This window comes from Leptodactylus fuscus, chromosome 4 (assembly GCF_031893055.1).
Source record: "Leptodactylus fuscus isolate aLepFus1 chromosome 4, aLepFus1.hap2, whole genome shotgun sequence".
NCBI classification, from domain to species: domain Eukaryota; kingdom Metazoa; phylum Chordata; class Amphibia; order Anura; family Leptodactylidae; genus Leptodactylus; species Leptodactylus fuscus.
Window position 1 is genome coordinate 26,650,338 of NC_134268.1, and position 19,792 is coordinate 26,670,129.

At 44.2% G+C, this 19,792-nt stretch overlaps 1 protein-coding gene across 1 annotated transcript in view; it reads right to left on the reverse strand.

Annotated features, from left to right (window-relative positions):
• Nucleotides 1–19,792, reverse strand: part of LOC142200098 (fibrocystin-L-like) — a 134,758-nt gene that overhangs the window by 79,264 nt on the left and 35,702 nt on the right. Inside the window, exons 21-23 of the mRNA XM_075270162.1 lie at nt 11,850–11,999; nt 7,624–7,757; nt 4,008–4,162 (exon numbers count right to left, since the gene is read on the reverse strand). Of these exons, the coding sequence (XP_075126263.1) occupies nt 4,008–4,162; nt 7,624–7,757; nt 11,850–11,999 (439 nt within the window). The remainder of the gene's footprint in view (nt 1–4,007; nt 4,163–7,623; nt 7,758–11,849; nt 12,000–19,792) is intronic.

Consider the following 19,792-nt stretch of genomic DNA (forward strand, 5'->3'; position numbering starts at 1 on the left):
AGCTAGAGATGAGCGAACACTAAAATGTTCGAGGTTCGAAATTCGATTCGAACAGCCGCTCACTGTTCGAGTGTTCGAATGGGTTTCGAACCCCATTATAGTCTATGGGGAACATAAACTCGTTAAGGGGGAAACCCAAATTCGTGTCTGGAGGGTCACCAAGTCCACTATGACACCCCAGGAAATGATACCAACACCCTGGAATGACACTGGGACAGCAGGGGAAGCATGTCTGGGGGCATAAAAGTCACTTTATTTCATGGAAATCCCTGTCAGTTTGCGATTTTCGCAAGCTAACTTTTCCCCATAGAAATGCATTGGCCAGTGCTGATTGGCCAGAGTACGGAACTCGACCAATCAGCGCTGGCTCTGCTGGAGGAGGCGGAGTCTAAGATAGCTCCACACCAGTCTCCATTCAGGTCCGACCTTAGACTCCGCCTCCTCCGGCAGAGCCAGCGCTGATTGGCCGAAGGCTGGCCAATGCATTCCTATGCGAATGCAGACTTAGCAGTGCTGAGTCAGTTTTGCTCAACTACACATCTGATGCACACTCGGCACTGCTACATCAGATGTAGCAATCTGATGTAGCAGAGCCGAGGGTGCACTAGAACCCCTGTGCAAACTCAGTTCACGCTAATAGAATGCATTGGCCAGCGCTGATTGGCCAATGCATTCTATTAGCCCGATGAAGTAGAGCTGAATGTGTGTGCTAAGCACACACATTCAGCACTGCTTCATCAAGCCAATACAATGCATTAGCCAGTGCTGATTGGCCAGAGTACGGAATTCGGCCAATCAGCGCTGGCTCTGCTGGAGGAGGCGGAGTCTAAGATCGCTCCACACCAGTCTCCATTCAGGTCCGACCTTAGACTCCGCCTCCTCCGGCAGAGCCAGCGCTGATTGGCCGAAGGCTGGCCAATGCATTCCTATGCGAATGCAGACTTAGCAGTGCTGAGTCAGTTTTGCTCAACTACACATCTGATGCACACTCGGCACTGCTACATCAGATGTAGCAATCTGATGTAGCAGAGCCGAGGGTGCACTAGAACCCCTGTGCAAACTCAGTTCACGCTAATAGAATGCATTGGCCAGCGCTGATTGGCCAATGCATTCTATTAGCCCGATGAAGTAGAGCTGAATGTGTGTGCTAAGCACACACATTCAGCACTGCTTCATCAAGCCAATACAATGCATTAGCCAGTGCTGATTGGCCAGAGTACGGAATTCGGCCAATCAGCGCTGGCTCTGCTGGAGGAGGCGGAGTCTAAGATCGCTCCACACCAGTCTCCATTCAGGTCCGACCTTAGACTCCGCCTCCTCCGGCAGAGCCAGCGCTGATTGGCCGAAGGCTGGCCAATGCATTCCTATGCGAATGCAGACTTAGCAGTGCTGAGTCAGTTTTGCTCAACTACACATCTGATGCACACTCGGCACTGCTACATCAGATGTAGCAATCTGATGTAGCAGAGCCGAGGGTGCACTAGAACCCCTGTGCAAACTCAGTTCACGCTAATAGAATGCATTGGCCAGCGCTGATTGGCCAATGCATTCTATTAGCCCGATGAAGTAGAGCTGAATGTGTGTGCTAAGCACACACATTCAGCACTGCTTCATCAAGCCAATACAATGCATTAGCCAGTGCTGATTGGCCAGAGTACGGAATTCGGCCAATCAGCGCTGGCTCTGCTGGAGGAGGCGGAGTCTAAGGTCGGACCTGAATGGAGACTGGTGTGGAGCGATCTTAGACTCCGCCTCCTCCAGCAGAGCCAGCGCTGATTGGCCGAATTCCGTACTCTGGCCAATCAGCGCTGGCCAATGCACTCTATTAGCTTGATGAAGCAGAGTGTGCACAAGGGTTCAAGCGCACCCTCGGCTCTGATGTAGCAGAGCCGAGGCTGCACAAGGGTTCAAGCGCACCCTCGGCTCTGATGTAGGAGAGCCGAGGGTGCACTTGAACCCTTGTGCACCCTCAGCTCTGCTACATCAGAGCCGAGGGTGCGCTTGAACCCTTGTGCACACTCTGCTTCATCAAGCTAATAGAATGCATTGGCCAGCGCTGATTGGCCAATGTATTCTATTAGCCTGATGAAGTAGAGCTGAATGTGTGTGCTAAGCACACACATTCAGCTCTACTTCATCGGGCTAATAGAATGCATTGGCCAGCGCTGATTGGCCAGAGTACGGAACTCGACCAATCAGCGCTGGCTCTGCTGGAGGAGGCGGAGTCTAAGATCGCTCCACACCAGTCTCCATTCAGGTCCGACCTTAGACTCCGCCTCCTCCAGCAGAGCCAGCGCTGATTGGCCGAATTCCGTACTCTGGCCAATCAGCACTGGCTAATGCATTGTATTGGCGTGATGAAGCAGTGCTGAATGTGTGTGCTTAGCACACACATTCAGCTCTACTTCATCGGGCTAATAGAATGCATTGGCCAATCAGCGCTGGCCAATGCATTCTATTAGCGTGAACTGAGTTTGCACAGGGGTTCTAGTGCACCCTCGGCTCTGCTACATCAGATTGCTACATCTGATGTAGCAGTGCCGAGTGTGCATCAGATGTGTAGTTGAGCAAAACTGACTCAGCACTGCTAAGTCTCTGCATTCGCATAGGAATGCATTGGCCAGCCTTCGGCCAATCAGCGCTGGCTCTGCCGGAGGAGGCGGAGTCTAAGGTCGGACCTGAATGGAGACTGGTGTGGAGCGATCTTAGACTCCGCCTCCTCCAGCAGAGCCAGCGCTGATTGGTCGAGTTCCGTACTCTGGCCAATCAGCGCTGGCCAATGCATTCTATTAGCCCGATGAAGTAGAGCTGAATGTGTGTGCTTAGCACACACATTCAGCTCTACTTCATCAGGCTAATAGAATACATTGGCCAATCAGCGCTGGCCAATGCATTCTATTAGCTTGATGAAGCAGAGTGTGCACAAGGGTTCAAGCGCACCCTCGGCTCTGATGTAGCAGAGCTGAGGGTGCACAAGGGTTCAAGTGCACCCTCGGCTCTCCTACATCAGAGCCGAGGGTGCGCTTGAACCCTTGTGCAGCCTCGGCTCTGCTACATCAGAGCCGAGGGTGCGCTTGAACCCTTGTGCACACTCTGCTTCATCAAGCTAATAGAGTGCATTGGCCAGCGCTGATTGGCCAGAGTACGGAATTCGGCCAATCAGCGCTGGCCAATGCATCCCTATGGGAAAAAGTTTATCTCACAAAAATCACAATTACACACCCGATAGAGCCCCAAAAAGTTATTTTTAATAACATTCCCCCCTAAATAAAGGTTATCCCTAGCTATCCCTGCCTGTACAGCTATCCCTGTCTCATAGTCACAAAGTTCACATTCTCATATGACCCGGATTTGAAATCCACTATTCGTCTAAAATGGAGGTCACCTGATTTCGGCAGCCAATGACTTTTTCCAATTTTTTTCAATGCCCCCAGTGTCGTAGTTCCTGTCCCACCTCCCCTGCGCTGTTATTGGTGCAAAAAAGGCGCCAGGGAAGGTGGGAGGGGAATCGAATTTTGGCGCACTTTACCACGTGGTGTTCGATTCGATTCGAACATGGCGAACACCCTGATATCCGATCGAACATGTGTTCGATAGAACACTGTTCGCTCATCTCTATTGGCAGCCTATAAATCTGAGCTTTTTTCTACGTGGAATAAAACCATTTTATAGGTGAATTAAACCAGAGATACAGCCATTTCAAGTGACCATTCCACTCTTTCTATTTAAAGGAAATTAGATAGGTTAATACAGTATATTACAAAACAGACAACCCCTTTACTATAAGATACAATACAGGAACCAGCTGATCAAAGTGTGTCCAGCTCCTAAACTCCCTGGAAAACAGATGATTTTGCAAGAGGAAGTTGTCATAGGCTGATCCTTCCCCTGCAGTGCCCATACATTTATATGCACTGATAGGACAAAACCCTTAAAAAATTCTAACTCCCTCCAAAATTGCTAAATAAAAGTCACAGTTTCATATTTGTGCACATTCAATCACTTACCATTTAGGTTATCTGTGGTCACGGTCTGCCCAATGTACAAGACGTCTATATAATAATCTTGGCTTGACTGTAGGTAGATATACCCCGCGTTGAAATTTCTGCCCGAGTACTTGGTTTTAATAAGTTGTAACAAATCTATACAGGTGTATGTCCAGCTGTGAAATAAGAGCTGTTAGATTGTATATAAGATGCTTTAAAGTAAAACTGTACCTTGGGCCACATTGAACGTTATATTAGGGAACTCCATTATCAGCATTATTTCCTAATATACGGTGTCACTAATGACAGCAGAGAGTAATGGTATAATCCAAGGGGGTCATGGCAGTAAAGAGGTTAAAGGGGTTGTCCCATCTCAAGGATTCTATCTATACTGGTAGCTTATGTAAATTGAAGCCTTTTTCTAAATATAGTGCTTTAGAAGTTCTGCTTTGTTTGCCTGGTATGTGAATGTATTCCTCCCACAGTGTTGCTATAACCATGGACCTATAGGACAAGTGCTCTTGCCAGCTTCAGATAACTGCACTTTGCTGATAAAGACTTGTCTGTTATCTCTCTAAGTAGACACACAGATACTCTGAGCCTGTTCTGTACAAGAATCTAATATCTGACCTGCAGAATGTTCTATGTCCTGTTCAGCAGGAGGGAGGAGGGATAGAGAAATACAGGAAGTGAGAAGAGCAGACACTGCATACAGCCTGGCTGATAGGATGGCATGGGAAAACCCCTTTAAGGGTGCATACAATACATAGGGTGACAGTCATGTTGCTTCATTGTATTTATTTAAAGAGATCCAAAATGATGCCATGACTTCTTTTGTAATATATATATCAATGGGAGCGTATACGGCCCGCAAAAGCTCCCACGGCGTCTACATGCCAAATTAAGAGCCAAAAGACATCGTGTGAATGCACCCTTACATTGTTTACTTGTTTTTTTTATATCTCATCTAGGGAAAGGGGTGTGAGATGAACTTTTAATCATTTTTTTACCTCTTATTTTTAGATCTCATAGGGATCTTAAACCTCTAGGTGTCTAATCACTAATACAGTACATTGCAATGCTAATGCATTGCAATGCATTGTAGAATACACAGACTTCTATTACAGGCTGCCTAGAGCAACCTGTAATAGAACCCTACTGAAGAGAATTATGGAGCTTCCGGTTATCATAGCAAAGGATCGCCGCCTGCGGATCTTGCTCTGGGCAATGGTGATCAGAGGAAAAATAGTGGTGCCCATGGGTGGAGACTCTGCCGCTTTGTTTAACCCTTTCACAGTATCTGCTGTGCAGGTGTCATACAGCTCTATGAATGTAAAATAAAAAAAGTTATGGCTTTTGAAAGGAGGGGAGTCGAAAAAAAAATCAAAAATAAAAAAAATGACTGCGCAGGAATGGGAGCCTGAATTTAAGATAAGATAAGAGATAAGATAATCCTTTAATAGTCCCACAGTGGGGAAATTTCAGTATGTTACAGCAGCATAGTAATACAGGATAATACACAGTAATATATTACAGGACACACATAAGCTGAGAAGAGAAGATATACTAGGAGTCCATAGCAGCTAAAGAACGGAAGAAGAAAGAGGGAAGACTTCATAGTCATAATCATTTAGTTTTCTGTGTGGAGTGATCTTCGCTTGATCTGATGTAGATTATACAGTCTGGTCGCAGTTGGGAGGAAGGACCTGCGATAGCTCCTTCTCACACTCAGGGTGAAGCAGACGGTCGCTTACAGTGCTGCTAAGTGCCATCAAGGTCCCATACATGGGGTGGGATTTATTCTCCCGCATCGAGGTCACCACGGACAGTATCCTTCTGTTACCCACCACCTGTACTGGGTCCAGGGGGCTCCCTAGGACAGAGCTGGCCCTTCTGATCAGCCTGTCAAGTCTATTTCTGTCCCTGGTTGATATACTGCTCCCCCAGCAGGCTACAGCAAAAAAGATGGCTGAAGCAACTATAGAGTTGAAAAAGGCCCTAAGAAGTGGCCCCTGGACTCCGAAAGCCCTCAGCCTCCTGAGCAGGTAGAGCCTGCTGTGGCCCTTTCTGTGACCCTTTTAGCATGTTTTTGTGTCAATTCATGTTCACGGCATGGTTACCAATGTCTGAAATTTGGTGTAGCTATTATGTGTGCTACATTATACTCACTGGCTGGTGGGTAACTTGGTTGTCTGGAGTGTGGCGTTTTATTAATGCATGTACAATCTTTTATAGATATGTGATATTTAAATTACAAGTCAGTGTCGGACTGGGGTGTCTAGGGCCCACCAGTAGAATTGTTTCTAGGGTCCCACCATCAGGACCCTTGCAGACCAGCATTACCGAGACAGGGCGACTAAAGTTAAAAACATGTCGGGAGCCATGCTGCTCACCTACCACACGATGTGCACCACCACAGTACCTAAACCCACTGCTACACACTGTATGGAATGTGTGTAGCGTGGCTCCTAGAATGTAAGGGCCCGTTCACACGGGCACAGAAGGGGCGGATTATGGCGCGTAATCCACGTCATAATCCGCTCCCTCACAATGGCGGTCTATGTAGACCGCCAGGCTTCTTTTTTCCGTGAGCGGCATGCTGCCATTCACTGAAAAAAGAAGCAGGCTGCCCTTTCTTCAGGTGGATTCCATAGCTCAGTGAGCCATGGCATCCGCCTGGTGGCAGCAACCTCCAGAGTTGGCCCATTCATTTGAGCCGATTCCAGGGGGGGAAGCCACGACCGCGACAGTTGTGGCAGGCGGGTTTTGACCCAAGAGTGACGCAGCTCACCGCGTCACTCTCAGTGCCAAAACCCGCTATACCGCCCCCCCCCATGAACTAGCCCTTACCATTACCTGTAGCCACGCTGTCCTAGAAGAGCTGATCTGCAGAGGTCCTGGCTGTTGTATCATCACAGATGTAATATTGATGGCCTATCCTAAGGACAGGCCATCAATATTAGAAAGATGGATAAATTCTTGAGGGTAAGTTCACACAGGGTTTTTTTGGATCGGAACCTGAGGCGGAGGCCACCTCAGGTTCCAATCCAAAAACCGGGGAATCACGACTGAAAGCCGGTGCACTGCATGGGTATCCAGCCACGCTCTCTGCTCCGGATTAGGCCCAAATGAATGGGCCTAGTCCGGAGGAGGGAGTGTCTTCAGGCTGAATCGCGAGGCACAAGCCAGCTCCCGGAAAAAGCTCCTGAGCGGCTCCCAGGGAAACTGCCGGCAAACAACCAATTCAAGTGCTGCCGGCAGCCTGGGGCCCCGAGGTTACAGATCCGGCCCCGGACCACTATCAGTCCTCATTTTCCCAATGCAAATGCATTGGCCAGGGGCCCGAACAGGCCCCTGACATCCCGATCGTACCCCTGGTCAATGCATCTGCATTGGGAAAACGAGGACTGATAGTGAAGGCTCGGGGCCCATCGGGGGGATTCCCCGGTTCCCCGGCGGGCCAGTCCGACCCTGTTACTAGTATGAGACAATTTTTGTCTTGTGCTCGGCTTTTGCTTATTTTCTTGGTTATTTAAAATTAAGACAGAATTCTCTCACATTTATCTCAGTAGATTTTCCTGTTTATTTTTCATTTTAGCTTTAGAAATAACGTGAAGATGGAGAGAATCCTACATACCTGTTCCCCTGAGTAAAGTTGTAGCTAAACGTATCCCACATATACATGACATTTCCTAGATTGTTGCTGTCTTCATAGTAAAAATGTACACCAATTCCATTTGTTGTTAGATATCCTTTATAGGCAAAGCAGAGCTAAAAAACACAAACACCATCACATATACTCAAGAGAAGAGCTACCTGTATACATGTAGAAACAACCTACCAGCTACAGAGACCATTCAATGAACAGATCTTCACCAGTATTGTGAATCTTCTCCTTTTAAAGCAATGTGATCTCAAAGAGGAAGAAGTTTGAAACGTCCAATGACATCATCTGATTGTGGGTGTTACCCTGAGTGTAATGGTCTTTTGTTTATCCAAATCTGTTCAGCCATTCCAAAGATATAAGCTCTTTTAGTTTTGATACAAATTATGATATACTAGTCAAGTGGGTGGTCACACTGCATCACCTACATCACACAAAGACCCCTCCACCCAAAAAAACTACATTGTTTATGTACACTCGGCTGGTGGACTCTAATCTGCTTCAACACTAAAAAGGCTTCTGAACAGGTATAGACAAAACGCCAAAATGCTTGGCTATAGTATTATGTATGTCATTAGACTTTGCAAACCTGGTGGCAGATCCACTTTAAGTCCAATTTTCAGCAGAGATTATCCTCTTAATAAATCTTCATAGTGGTTAAAATTCAAAATTCAGTTTTTCTGATGCAGGGATCCAAATGTACTGCACAGACATAGAGGTAAAGGGAATCGGCAGTCTTTCGATATATATATATATATATATATATATATATATATATATATATATATATATATATATATGTCGCAGGGAAATGATGAAATTAGACATTTAATCAAATCCCGGAAGATGTTAAAATAACTAGAGATGAGCGAACACTAAAATGTTCGAGGTTCGAAATTCGATTCGAACAGCCGCTCACTGTTCGAGTGTTCGAATGGGTTTCGAACCCCATTATAGTCTATGGGGAACATAAACTCGTTAAGGGGGAAACCCAAATTCGTGTCTGGAGGGTCACCAAGTCCACTATGACACCCCAGGAAATGATACCAACACCCTGGAATGACACTGGGACAGCAGGGGAAGCATGTCTGGGGGCATAAAAGTCACTTTATTTCATGGAAATCCCTGTCAGTTTGCGATTTTCGCAAGCTAACTTTTCCCCATAGAAATGCATTGGCCAGTGCTGATTGGCCAGAGTACGGAACTCGACCAATCAGCGCTGGCTCTGCTGGAGGAGGCGGAGTCTAAGATCGCTCCACACCAGTCTCCATTCAGGTCCGACCTTAGACTCCGCCTCCTCCGGCAGAGCCAGCGCTGATTGGCCGAAGGCTGGCCAATGCATTCCTATGCGAATGCAGAGACTTAGCAGTGCTGAGTCAGTTTTGCTCAACTACACATCTGATGCACACTCGGCACTGCTACATCAGATGTAGCAATCTGATGTAGCAGAGCCAAGGGTGCACTAGAACCCCTGTGCAAACTCAGTTCACGCTAATAGAATGCATTGGCCAGCGCTGATGAAGTAGAGTGTGTGCTAAGCACACACATTCAGCACTGCTTCATCACGCCAATACAATGCATTAGCCAGTGCTGATTGGCCAGAGTACGGAATTCGGCCAATCAGCGCTGGCTCTGCTGGAGGAGGCGGAGTCTAAGGTCGGACCTGAATGGAGACTGGTGTGGAGCGATCTTAGACTCCACCTCCTCCAGCAGAGCCAGCGCTGATTGGCCGAATTCCGTACTCTGGCCAATCAGCGCTGGCCAATGCATTCTATTAGCCCGATGAAGTAGAGCTGAATGTGTGTGCTAAGCACACACATTCAGCACTGCTTCATCACGCCAATACAATGCATTAGCCAGTGCTGATTGGCCAGAGTACGGAATTCGGCCAATCAGCGCTGGCTCTGCTGGAGGAGGCGGAGTCCATCGGGCTAATAGAATGCATTGGCCAATCAGCGCTGGCCAATGCATTCTATTAGCTTGATGAAGCAGAGTGTGCACAAGGGTTCAAGCGCACCCTCGGCTCTGATGTAGCAGAGCCGAGGGTGCACAAGGGTTCAAGTGCACCCTCGGCTCTCCTACATCAGAGCCGAGGGTGCGCTTGAACTCTTGTGGAGCCTCGGCTCTGCTACATCAGAGCCGAGGGTGCGCTTGAACCCTTGTGCACACTCTGCTTCATCAAGCTAATAGAATGCATTGGCCAGCACTGATTGGCCAGAGTACGGAATTCGGCCAATCAGCGCTGGCCAATGCATCCCTATGGGAAAAAGTTTATCTCACAAAAATCACAATTACACACCCGATAGAGCCCCAAAAAGTTATTTTTAATAACATTCCCCCCTAAATAAAGGTTATCCCTAGCTATCCCTGCCTGTACAGCTATCCCTGTCTCATAGTCACAAAGTTCACATTCTCATATGACCCGGATTTGAAATCCACTATTCGTCTAAAATGGAGGTCACCTGATTTCGGCAGCCAATGACTTTTTCCAATTTTTTTCAATGCCCCCGGTGTCGTAATTCCTGTCCCACCTCCCCTGCGCTGTTATTGGTGCAAAAAAGGCGCCAGGGAAGGTGGGAGGGGAATCGAATTTTGGCGCACTTTACCACGTGTTGTTCGATTCGATTCGAACATGGCGAACACCCTGATATCCGATCGAACATGTGTTCGATAGAACACTGTTCGCTCATCTCTAAAAATAACAACTCTGCGGGGTCATTTCCCTAAAGAAAGTCATTGATTTGATTAAATCCCTGAACTGTTTTAGAGAAATGATGAAATAATATTGTTTAAGATATGAAAAGTATTGATTTAGTAAAGCAGCATTATTACAATAATCACTGAAACACAAATTATTTTATTTGAAACTAATTAACAATAGAAATTTCGTACTTAAGCTGATATTTTTTAGTACCTATTTCCATAACAATGTATTTTTTACCATAATAGTCCTGTGTATGTGTCTGTTGTAGTGTAAGGGCTCGTTCACATCTGCGCCCGGTTTCTGTTCTGCAGGTTTCCGTTTCCTGCACAAAACATTTTCCAGCCAATCCCGATCATGATTGTTAAATTTGCTCGATCACTGATCGGGATCCAATCTTTTCGGTTCCCGATCACTTAACCCTAACCTTTCAATAAGTGTTAGAATAACAGCTAACTGCAGAGATTAGTGGCTAAGAATTATTGATTTTTCCCACTACTCTATTGAGAAATGGCCTGTAATTTTATACTGGGAACAGAACGGCGAATATGCCCCTTATTTTTTTTCCCTACTAATAACCGCCTTTAAAAAGGTGTTATAACACATGAATGCAGAAAATACTGGATAAGAATTCCGTTTTCTCTGGCACAGTAGTAATAAAGGCCTGTAATGGTATGCTTTGAAAAGAACAGAGAATAAGCCCCTAAGAATAAATGCTTTTAAAAAGGTGTTCTAATAAATAACTGCAGATATTAGGGGCTGTACTGCACTGTAAAAGGCTTGTTGTGTTCCACCTTGAACACACAGGTATGAGTAATGAGCAGCAGTGTAATGGCAGTGAGTGCTGCCATGCGTATTATGATTCTTGCTCTTAAGGGGGTATTCCCATGAACAGAACTATTTATAAATTTAAAAGTTAAACATTTTTGCAAGTATACACAATTAAAAATTTTGTAAAGTTTGAAAGATCTTCTCTAAATATCCTGTAGTTACTGTCTGTTGTCTTGATCAGTTGCCATTGGATACAACCATGAATGTAGAACCTTTCTAAACAGAAACCGGCATTTTTCTACTTTTGTTCAATTTTTGGCTTGTTATTTTTTATGTCCTTAGGAAAGGTCCTCAATATCAGACACCTGGCACCCTCAACAATCAACTATTCACAGCTGGAATGGGCAGCAGGTTGTAGATCCACTGTGCAGTGGCATAACTGAAGTCTTGTAGGCTCCAGTAGAAACTTTGGGGACCTCTAGCCCCTCCCTACAGCATATTCTTGAGCGGGAAAATGGCCTGGCCCTAAACTCTAGGTAAATGATGTTACATCTCACCAATTTCTGCTGGATCTGTTCATTTCTAATATGTAATACATTTGGAGTCAGCCAGACTGTCCCCAACATCTCAAATCCACATACTGTATTTTCCAAAAATGTTCCCCATTAAAAAATTCTCATACTAAACCAACCCAAATAAAAAATAAATTAGGAGTGCACAAACATACCTTGCTATGTAAAGTTAGTGAGATATAACCATACGTTGACTGAGTTACTAGATTTTGTTCATAGTAACTGAACAGGTAATAAGGATTCTTCAAGGAATATCGTCCACAAAATGCTTCAGTCTCACTTGTTATAGTACCATAATAGTAAGGCTGTTGAGAGAATGATCAGTTATTGGCGGAGATGTACCATATAATAAATGAAGCAAGTGCCAATATACTCCCAGATTACATATGACAAATGACATTAGATGCAAAGAAAAGTACAATGTTGACACTAATCTAAATGAAAAGAAAGACAATAATCAACATTTGTGTTTATACATGGAATGGTGTCGCATTGTTGAGTTTGTCATTGACATCATCATATCAAAGCTATGGCTACCTTTACAACCAAATTACTGCAAATGATGACTTTTCAAGAACCTATTACTATTCAGCGGCATGTGGGAGGGGTATAAAAGCCATTTTTTTCAGCAACATGAAACCTCTGAATTCGGATAAAGTGGTGTGGGAAAATCCTGTTTGTTGACGTGCCAGTTATCGAGACTTTCTGCAAATTGAGAGGGACAGAGTGACCTTACTCTACCACTCTCAAAGACAGTACAGCTAGATAGCATTGGACTCTAGAACGAAGGTCTATCCTTTTCAGCGATGAGTATTACTTGTGTCTTTGAGGCAGTGATAATGAGAAATTAGATTGGAACCCATGTGGGGAAAACCAGGAAGAGTCCTTCACAAAGGAACATCACACTGGTCCTACTCTCAGGATAATGGCTTGGGGTGGTATAAAGTATGGCAGCTGGACTCTTCTAGTCTTTATGTCAGGTACATCACCAGCTCAATGTTACATTGACTTGGTTTTGTAAGCAGTGGTATGGCTTTTTCTCCAAATAGTGCCAAGAGCCATTTTTCTATAAGGTTTGCCAAAGCCACAACATTGCAATAGCAAAGGAATCTGCCAAAAACCAATCTAGACAATTTTGGTGCCCCTGTGGATTCAGCATGGTGTAACATTTGTCTATCAATAATAACCTCACTGATGGATTTGTAAGCGTGCATATTTGTACGTATAGTGCTCATACTCGATATTCGATAAACTGAGATGTTTTGAATATGTTGTTCCATAATCAATTTTTTTATATTATTAACATATTTATCCATCCAGTCATTTCCATAAGCCCAAGAAGTTTCCTTCTTGTTGTTGCAGTTTCAGTGCTGAGGAGTAGAGATTGGAAAACCAATTTGTTCTAATCCAGGTTTGACCCAAATATTCCAAATTTTACTCTTCAGACCTCAGAGTAGATCAGGAATAGGAAGGTGGAAAAAAAAATAACATGAAAAAAACCATTCATACTCATTATCCCTTTTGGGCCTCCTTGTGTTATCTGACACTCTCCTGGTAACATCATGTGCCCCGGGTCACCGATGAGACATGCTGTGCGTCATGATGTCACCGAAAAGACCGAAAGAGAGCACTGGACACCAAGAGGAAGCCCAAGAGGATGGTGAGTGTAAATGTTTATTATTTTTTTACAACTTCCCGGAACCTCCCATACTTTCACTTCCAATTTGTACTGAACTCAGAGACCCAACCCATCTGAACCCAAAACAAATCTTGGTTTACCCATATGTATTGAGGAGTATATTTTTATTGAATCCAATGTGAAAGAAGATGCAACTTTTATTTAGAAGGCATCAATAAAATGTAGTTGTGAAGGTGTACATTACCTGTAATATGTAAATATATATATATATATATATATATATATATATATATATATATTAGCTTTTACCCGCAACTTCGTATGCGGTGATTTGAGAATTGGGCGGACACAGACGTGTGAAACTGTAAAAGTGCTTTAAAAAGTTTGGTGGGCTAGCAAATGTGATGTGATGTGTTGTATTGTGTATGTCGTGATACAGACAATGTGATGTGTTGTATTGTGTATGTCGTGATACAGACAATGTGATGTGTTGTATTATGTCAGACAATGTGATGTGTTGTATTGTGTCAGACAATGTGATGTGTTGTATTGTGTCAGACAATGTGATGTGTTGTATTGTGTATGTCGTGATACAGACAATGTGATGTGTTGTATTGTGTCAGACAATGTGATGTGTCGTATTGTGTCAGACAATGTGATGTGTTGTATTGTGTATGTCGTGAAACAAAGTGCTGGAGAGTTCTGAAGTGGCCAGAAATGAGACAGGAACTAAACTGAACCCCTGTGGAGAGATCTTAAAGGGGCTCTATCAGCAAAATGATGCTAATAGAGCCTCACATATGCGTGAATAGCCTTTAAAAAGGCTATTCAGGCACCGTAAATGTTACATTAAATCCCGGTCCCGTTTTTAAATGAAAGTATTAAAACATGCAAAACGTACCGAACATGCACCATGGGTGGGGATGCACTGTGTGACGTCAGCTTCCTGCACGCCTGCCTCTTCTGTCTTCTTGTAGTAACGCCCTCTGGTTCTGTGTCTTCCGGCTTTTTCTCTTCAAATCTCGCACCTGCATAGTAGCGCTTCCCTCCGCAGCACTACTGCGCAGGCTCACTCGCCATTTTACTTAATGGCAGTTCACAAGTGAGCCTGCGCAGTAGCGCTGTGGAGGGAAGCGCTACTACGCAGGCTCGGGATTTGACGAGAAGAAGTCGGAAGAAGACACGGAACCAGAGGGAGTTACTCCAAGAAGACAGAAGAGGCAGACGTGCACGAAGCTGACGTCACACCGTGGATCCCCGCCAATGGTGCACGTTCGGTAAGTTTTGCATATATGTTTTAATGCTTTTATTTACAAACGGGACCGGGATTTAATATAACATTTACGGTGCCTGAATAGCCTTTTTAACCCCTTAGCGACCTTTGACATACTATTACGTCATGGACGCGAGGTACTTCGCGCACCATGAAGTAATATTACGTCATGGCGATTCCGCCCGCTCACTAGCTGAGCGGGCGGAATCGGAACTGAGTGATAGCTGTTACTGACAGCTATCACCCTTTTCCATAACCTCCGGTCGGTACTTTTACCGATCGGAGGTTTTAACCCTTTGATTGCGATGGTCAAACATGACCACCGCAAACAAAGGGTGCCGCGATCTCTCCCCCCCCCCCCCCCGCCGGCACCCCCCGGACCGAGATCGGGGGGTGCCGGTATCTGTAGTACGTAGTCTGGGGTCTGGTTAGTGACCCCAGACAGCCCTGAGCACTCACTCACTTACCTGGTGATGCTCCCGGCGTCTTCTGGAAGTGAGTCTGTGCCGTCCGCACAGCTCACTTCCTGTGTCTAGAGTGAGACATGTGCAGGCTGTCACTGCAGCCTGTGTCTCAGTCTAGAGTAGAGAATCAGTGATGCAATCTTCACTGATCCATGTGTCCCATAGGGACACAAGAACAAGTAAAAAAAAAAGTGTAAAAAAAAAAATAAAGTATTTGAAAACAATTAATAAAGTTATAAAGTCCCAAAAATCCCTTTTTTCTATAAAAAATGAATTATGTAAAAAAAACCACAAAAAATTAATAAAAACAATACATATTTGGTATTGTCGCGTCCGTAACAACCTGTACAACAAAACTGAAACAATATTTAATGTACACAGTGAACGGCGGTAAAAAATAACGGAAAAAACCCGCCGGAAGTAGTGATTTTTCGCCATCTCACCTTACAAAATGTGCTATAAAAAGTGATCAAAAAGTCATATGCACCCCAAAATAGTACCAATAAAATGCACAGGTTGTCCCGCAAAAAATAAGCCCTCAACCAACACTGTCAAGCGAAAAATAAAAATGTTACGCCTCTCAGAAGATGGCGATGCAAAAATCACTGATTTATGTCCCTAAATGTGTTTTTGTTCTGCAGACTTAGTATCGCATAAAAAAATAACATAAATGAGGTATCGCCGTAACCGTACCGACCCCCAGAATAAAGGTCACATGTTACTTATACTGTATGCTGCATGGCGAAAAATGTAAAAGGTAAAACTCAATACCAGAATTGATTTTTTCTCTTTTAAATCCAGCAAAAAAAGAGTTAATAAAATGTAATCAGTAAGTTTTAGGCACCCCAAGATGGTGTCATTACAAAATACATCGTATCCCGCAAACAACAAGCCCTTATATGGCCACGTCAGCAGAAAAATAAAGAAAATATAGCCTCTACCAATGTGAAGACAAAATCACGCAAAATCGCCAAATCATTAGAACACAACTGGGTGCGGCAGGCAGGGAATGTATAAGCTGTGCAAGCGAATATCAGGGGACACCCCAGATATACAGCTTATGAGGGAAAATATACCAGAAGTGACCCCCAAAGTGACCCCAGTGTGACTCCCCCAATCATAGGAGCTACTGGGACATAGTAGGGAATTTAGTGTCTGCAATGTCCTCCGCACAGCTTATATATTCCCTCTTCGCCATCCGCTGTGCAGTCACGTCCGGGATACTAATACTCACTACACCCCCTGATACATTCTTTTAGGGGTGCAGTTTTCAAACTGCGGTCACTCCTTTGGGGAATCCACTTTTCTGGTACCTTACAGGCTCTACAAACATGACATGGCGTCTAGATACCAAACATCTGAATCTGTACTCCAAAAGCCGCATCGCGCTCCTTCCCTTCTGCCCCCTGCTGTGCGCCCAAACTGCAGTTTATGCCACATGTATGACACTGGTGTAACCGGGGTAATGTCATATGTGAGTATAAACTGATATTAGGGCACATGTATGACACTGGTGTACCCCGGATAACGTACGTAATGTCATATGTGGGTATAAACTGATATTAGGGCCCAGCCAGACACAGAAGGGAAGAAGGTTATTTGGTTTTTGGAGCACAGACTTAGACGGTTTGGTTTTTGGATGCCATGGCACTTTTGCAGAGACTCTAAAATTTCCCCTACAAAATGGGGTCACTTCTTGGGGAATTCCAGTTTACTGGCACCTCCAGGGCTCTGCAAAAACAACATGGCACCCAGGAAGTCCCTCTAAATCTGTACCCCAAAAGCTATAAAGCGCAGTGCTCCTTCCCTTCTGAGCCCTGCTGTGCACCCAAGCAGCAGTTTATACCCACATATATAATTTTTTTGCCCCTCGGGATCGCCCACTTAATAGTTTTAGGAGTGCAGGTCTCTGACAATACAAAGTGGGTGCAATGCATTGGATACCAAAATGGCATATTTCTTTAAAAATTTCAAATTTTGGGAAGCATTTTTAGTCTCAAAATCATAATACCACTTGATATATTCCTTGATGGGTGTAGTTTCTAAAATGGGGTCACTTTTGAGGGGTTTCTATTGTATTGATATTTTAGGGGCTCAGCAAATCCGACATGGCACCTCAAAACTATTCCAGCAATATATGCCCTCCAAAATCCAAATAGCGCTCTTTCCATTCTGAGCCCCAACATGTACCCATACAGCAGATTATGGCCACATATGGGGTATTGCCGTGTTCAGGGGAAATTGTGTAACAAACTGTGGGGGGCTCTTAATTCTCTAAGTACTTGCAAAAATTAAAAATATGGCGCTAAATGGACGATTTATTGGAAAAAAAGTAATTTTTCATTTTCACATCTCAATGGTAAAAAAATCTGTGAAACACCTGTAGGGTCCAAGTGCTCACTAAACCCCTTGATAAATTCCTTGAGGGGTCTAGTTTTCAAAATGGGGTCGTTTTGGGGGGGGGGGGGGGTTCCACTGTTCTAGCACTTCAGGGGCTCTCCAAATGCAACATGGTGCCTGAAACAGATTTCAGCTAAATTTGCCCTCCAAAATCCCAATAGCGATCCTTCAGCTCTGGACTTTACAGTGTGCCCATACATCACTTTACATCCACATGTGGGGCATTTCTGTAGTTGGGGCAAAGTGCTTGACAATTTGTGGGGTGCATTTTCTTTTTTAACCCGTTGTGGAAATGCATAATTTGGGGTTAAAGCTACATTTTATAGCAAAAAATGTCACTTTTCCTTTTGTTGGGCCAATTCTGTTACACTCCTGTAGGGTCAAAGGGCTCACTAAACCCCTTGGTAAATTCCTTGAGGGGTATAGTTTCCAAAATGGGGTGACATTTGGGGGGTTTCCACTGTTTTGGCACATTGGGGGCTCTGCAAAAGGGACATGGTGCCTGAAAAGTATTCTAGTAAAATCTGGCCTACAAAATCCAATTAGCGCTCTATCCGCTCTGAGAGTGACAGTGTGCCCGTACATTAGGGTACCAGCACATATGGGGTATTGTCGTGTTCAGGAGAAATTGTGTAACAAAATGTGGGGTGCAGTTTCTCCTTTAACCCTTTGTGAAGATGAAAAATTTGGGGCTACAGTGACATTTTATTATAAAAAAAGTAATTTTTCATTTTCACATCTCAATGGTAAAAAAATCTGTGAAACACCTGTAGGGTCCAAGTGCTCACTATACCCCTTGATAAATTCCTTGAGGGGTCTAGTTTCCAAAATGGGGTGACATTTTGGGGTTTTCCACTGTTTTGGCACCTTGGGGGCTTTGCAATCGGGGCATGGCGCCTGAAAAATATTCTAGCAAAATCTGGCCTACAAAATCCAATTAGTGCTCCATCCGTTCTGAGAGCGACCGTGTGCCCGTTCATTAGGGTACCAGCACATATGGGGTATTGTTGTGTTCGGGAGAAATTGTGTAACAAAATGTGGGGTGCAGTTTCTCCTTTAAACCTTAGTAAATGTATAAATTCTAGGGCTAAATGAATATATTAGTGACAGAAATTGAAAAATGTAAATTTGACCTCCATTTTGTTTTAATTGTTGTGAAATGCTGAAAGGGTTAAGAAACTTTCTAACTGCTGTTTTAGATTCTTTCAGGAGTGCAGTTTTTAGAATGGGGTGACTTTTGGGGGGTTTTATTAGAGAGGCCTTTCAAGTACCCTTCAGAACTGAACTGGTCCCTTGAAAAATGTGTTTTGGAAATTTTCTTGAAAATTTGGAAAATTACTGCTTGACTTGTAAGCCTTATAATATCTGAAAAAATGAAAGGGTGCTTAAAATTTGATTGCTACATAAATCAGAGACATGGTTAATTATATTTATGAAAAAATTCGGGTAGTATGACTTTCTATTTCAAAGGCTTGCAATTTCAAAGTTTGAAAACTGCATTTTTTTCAAAATTTTCACCAAATTTCCTATTTTTTCATAATTAAAGACAAAACATATCAACAAAAATTTACTACTGACATGAAGTACAATGTGTTACGAAAAAACAATCTCAGAATCACTTGTGTAAGTTAAAGCGTCTCAAAGTTATCGACATTTAAAGTGACACATGTCAGATTTGAAAAAAGAGGCCTGGTCCTTAAGTCACTTTTGGGCTGTGTCTCTAAGGGGTTAAAGGCTATTCACGCATATGTGGGGCTCTATTAGCATCATTTTGCTGATAGAGCCCCTTTAAAATTATTGTAGGGAGAAGGTACCCTTCAAATATGAGAGCTGGAGCAGTTTGCAAAAACGTGTTGACAGTTATAGTAGAGATGAGCGAACACTAAAATGTTCGAGGTTCGAAATTCGATTCGAACAGCCGCTCACTGTTCGAGTGTTCGAATGGGTTTCGAACCCCATTATAGTCTATGGGGAACATAAACTCGTTAAGGGGGAAACCCAAATTCGTGTCTGGAGGGTCACCAAGTCCACTATGACACCCCAGGAAATGATACCAACACCCTGGAATGACACTGGGACAGCAGGGGAAGCATGTCTGGGGGCATAAAAGTCACTTTATTTCATGGAAATCCCTGTCAGTTTGCGATTTTCGCAAGCTAACTTTTCCCCATAGAAATGCATTGGCCAGTGCTGATTGGCCAGAGTACGGAACTCGACCAATCAGCGCTGGCTCTGCTGGAGGAGGCGGAGTCTAAGATAGCTCCACACCAGTCTCCATTCAGGTCCGACCTTAGACTCCGCCTCCTCCGGCAGAGCCAGCGC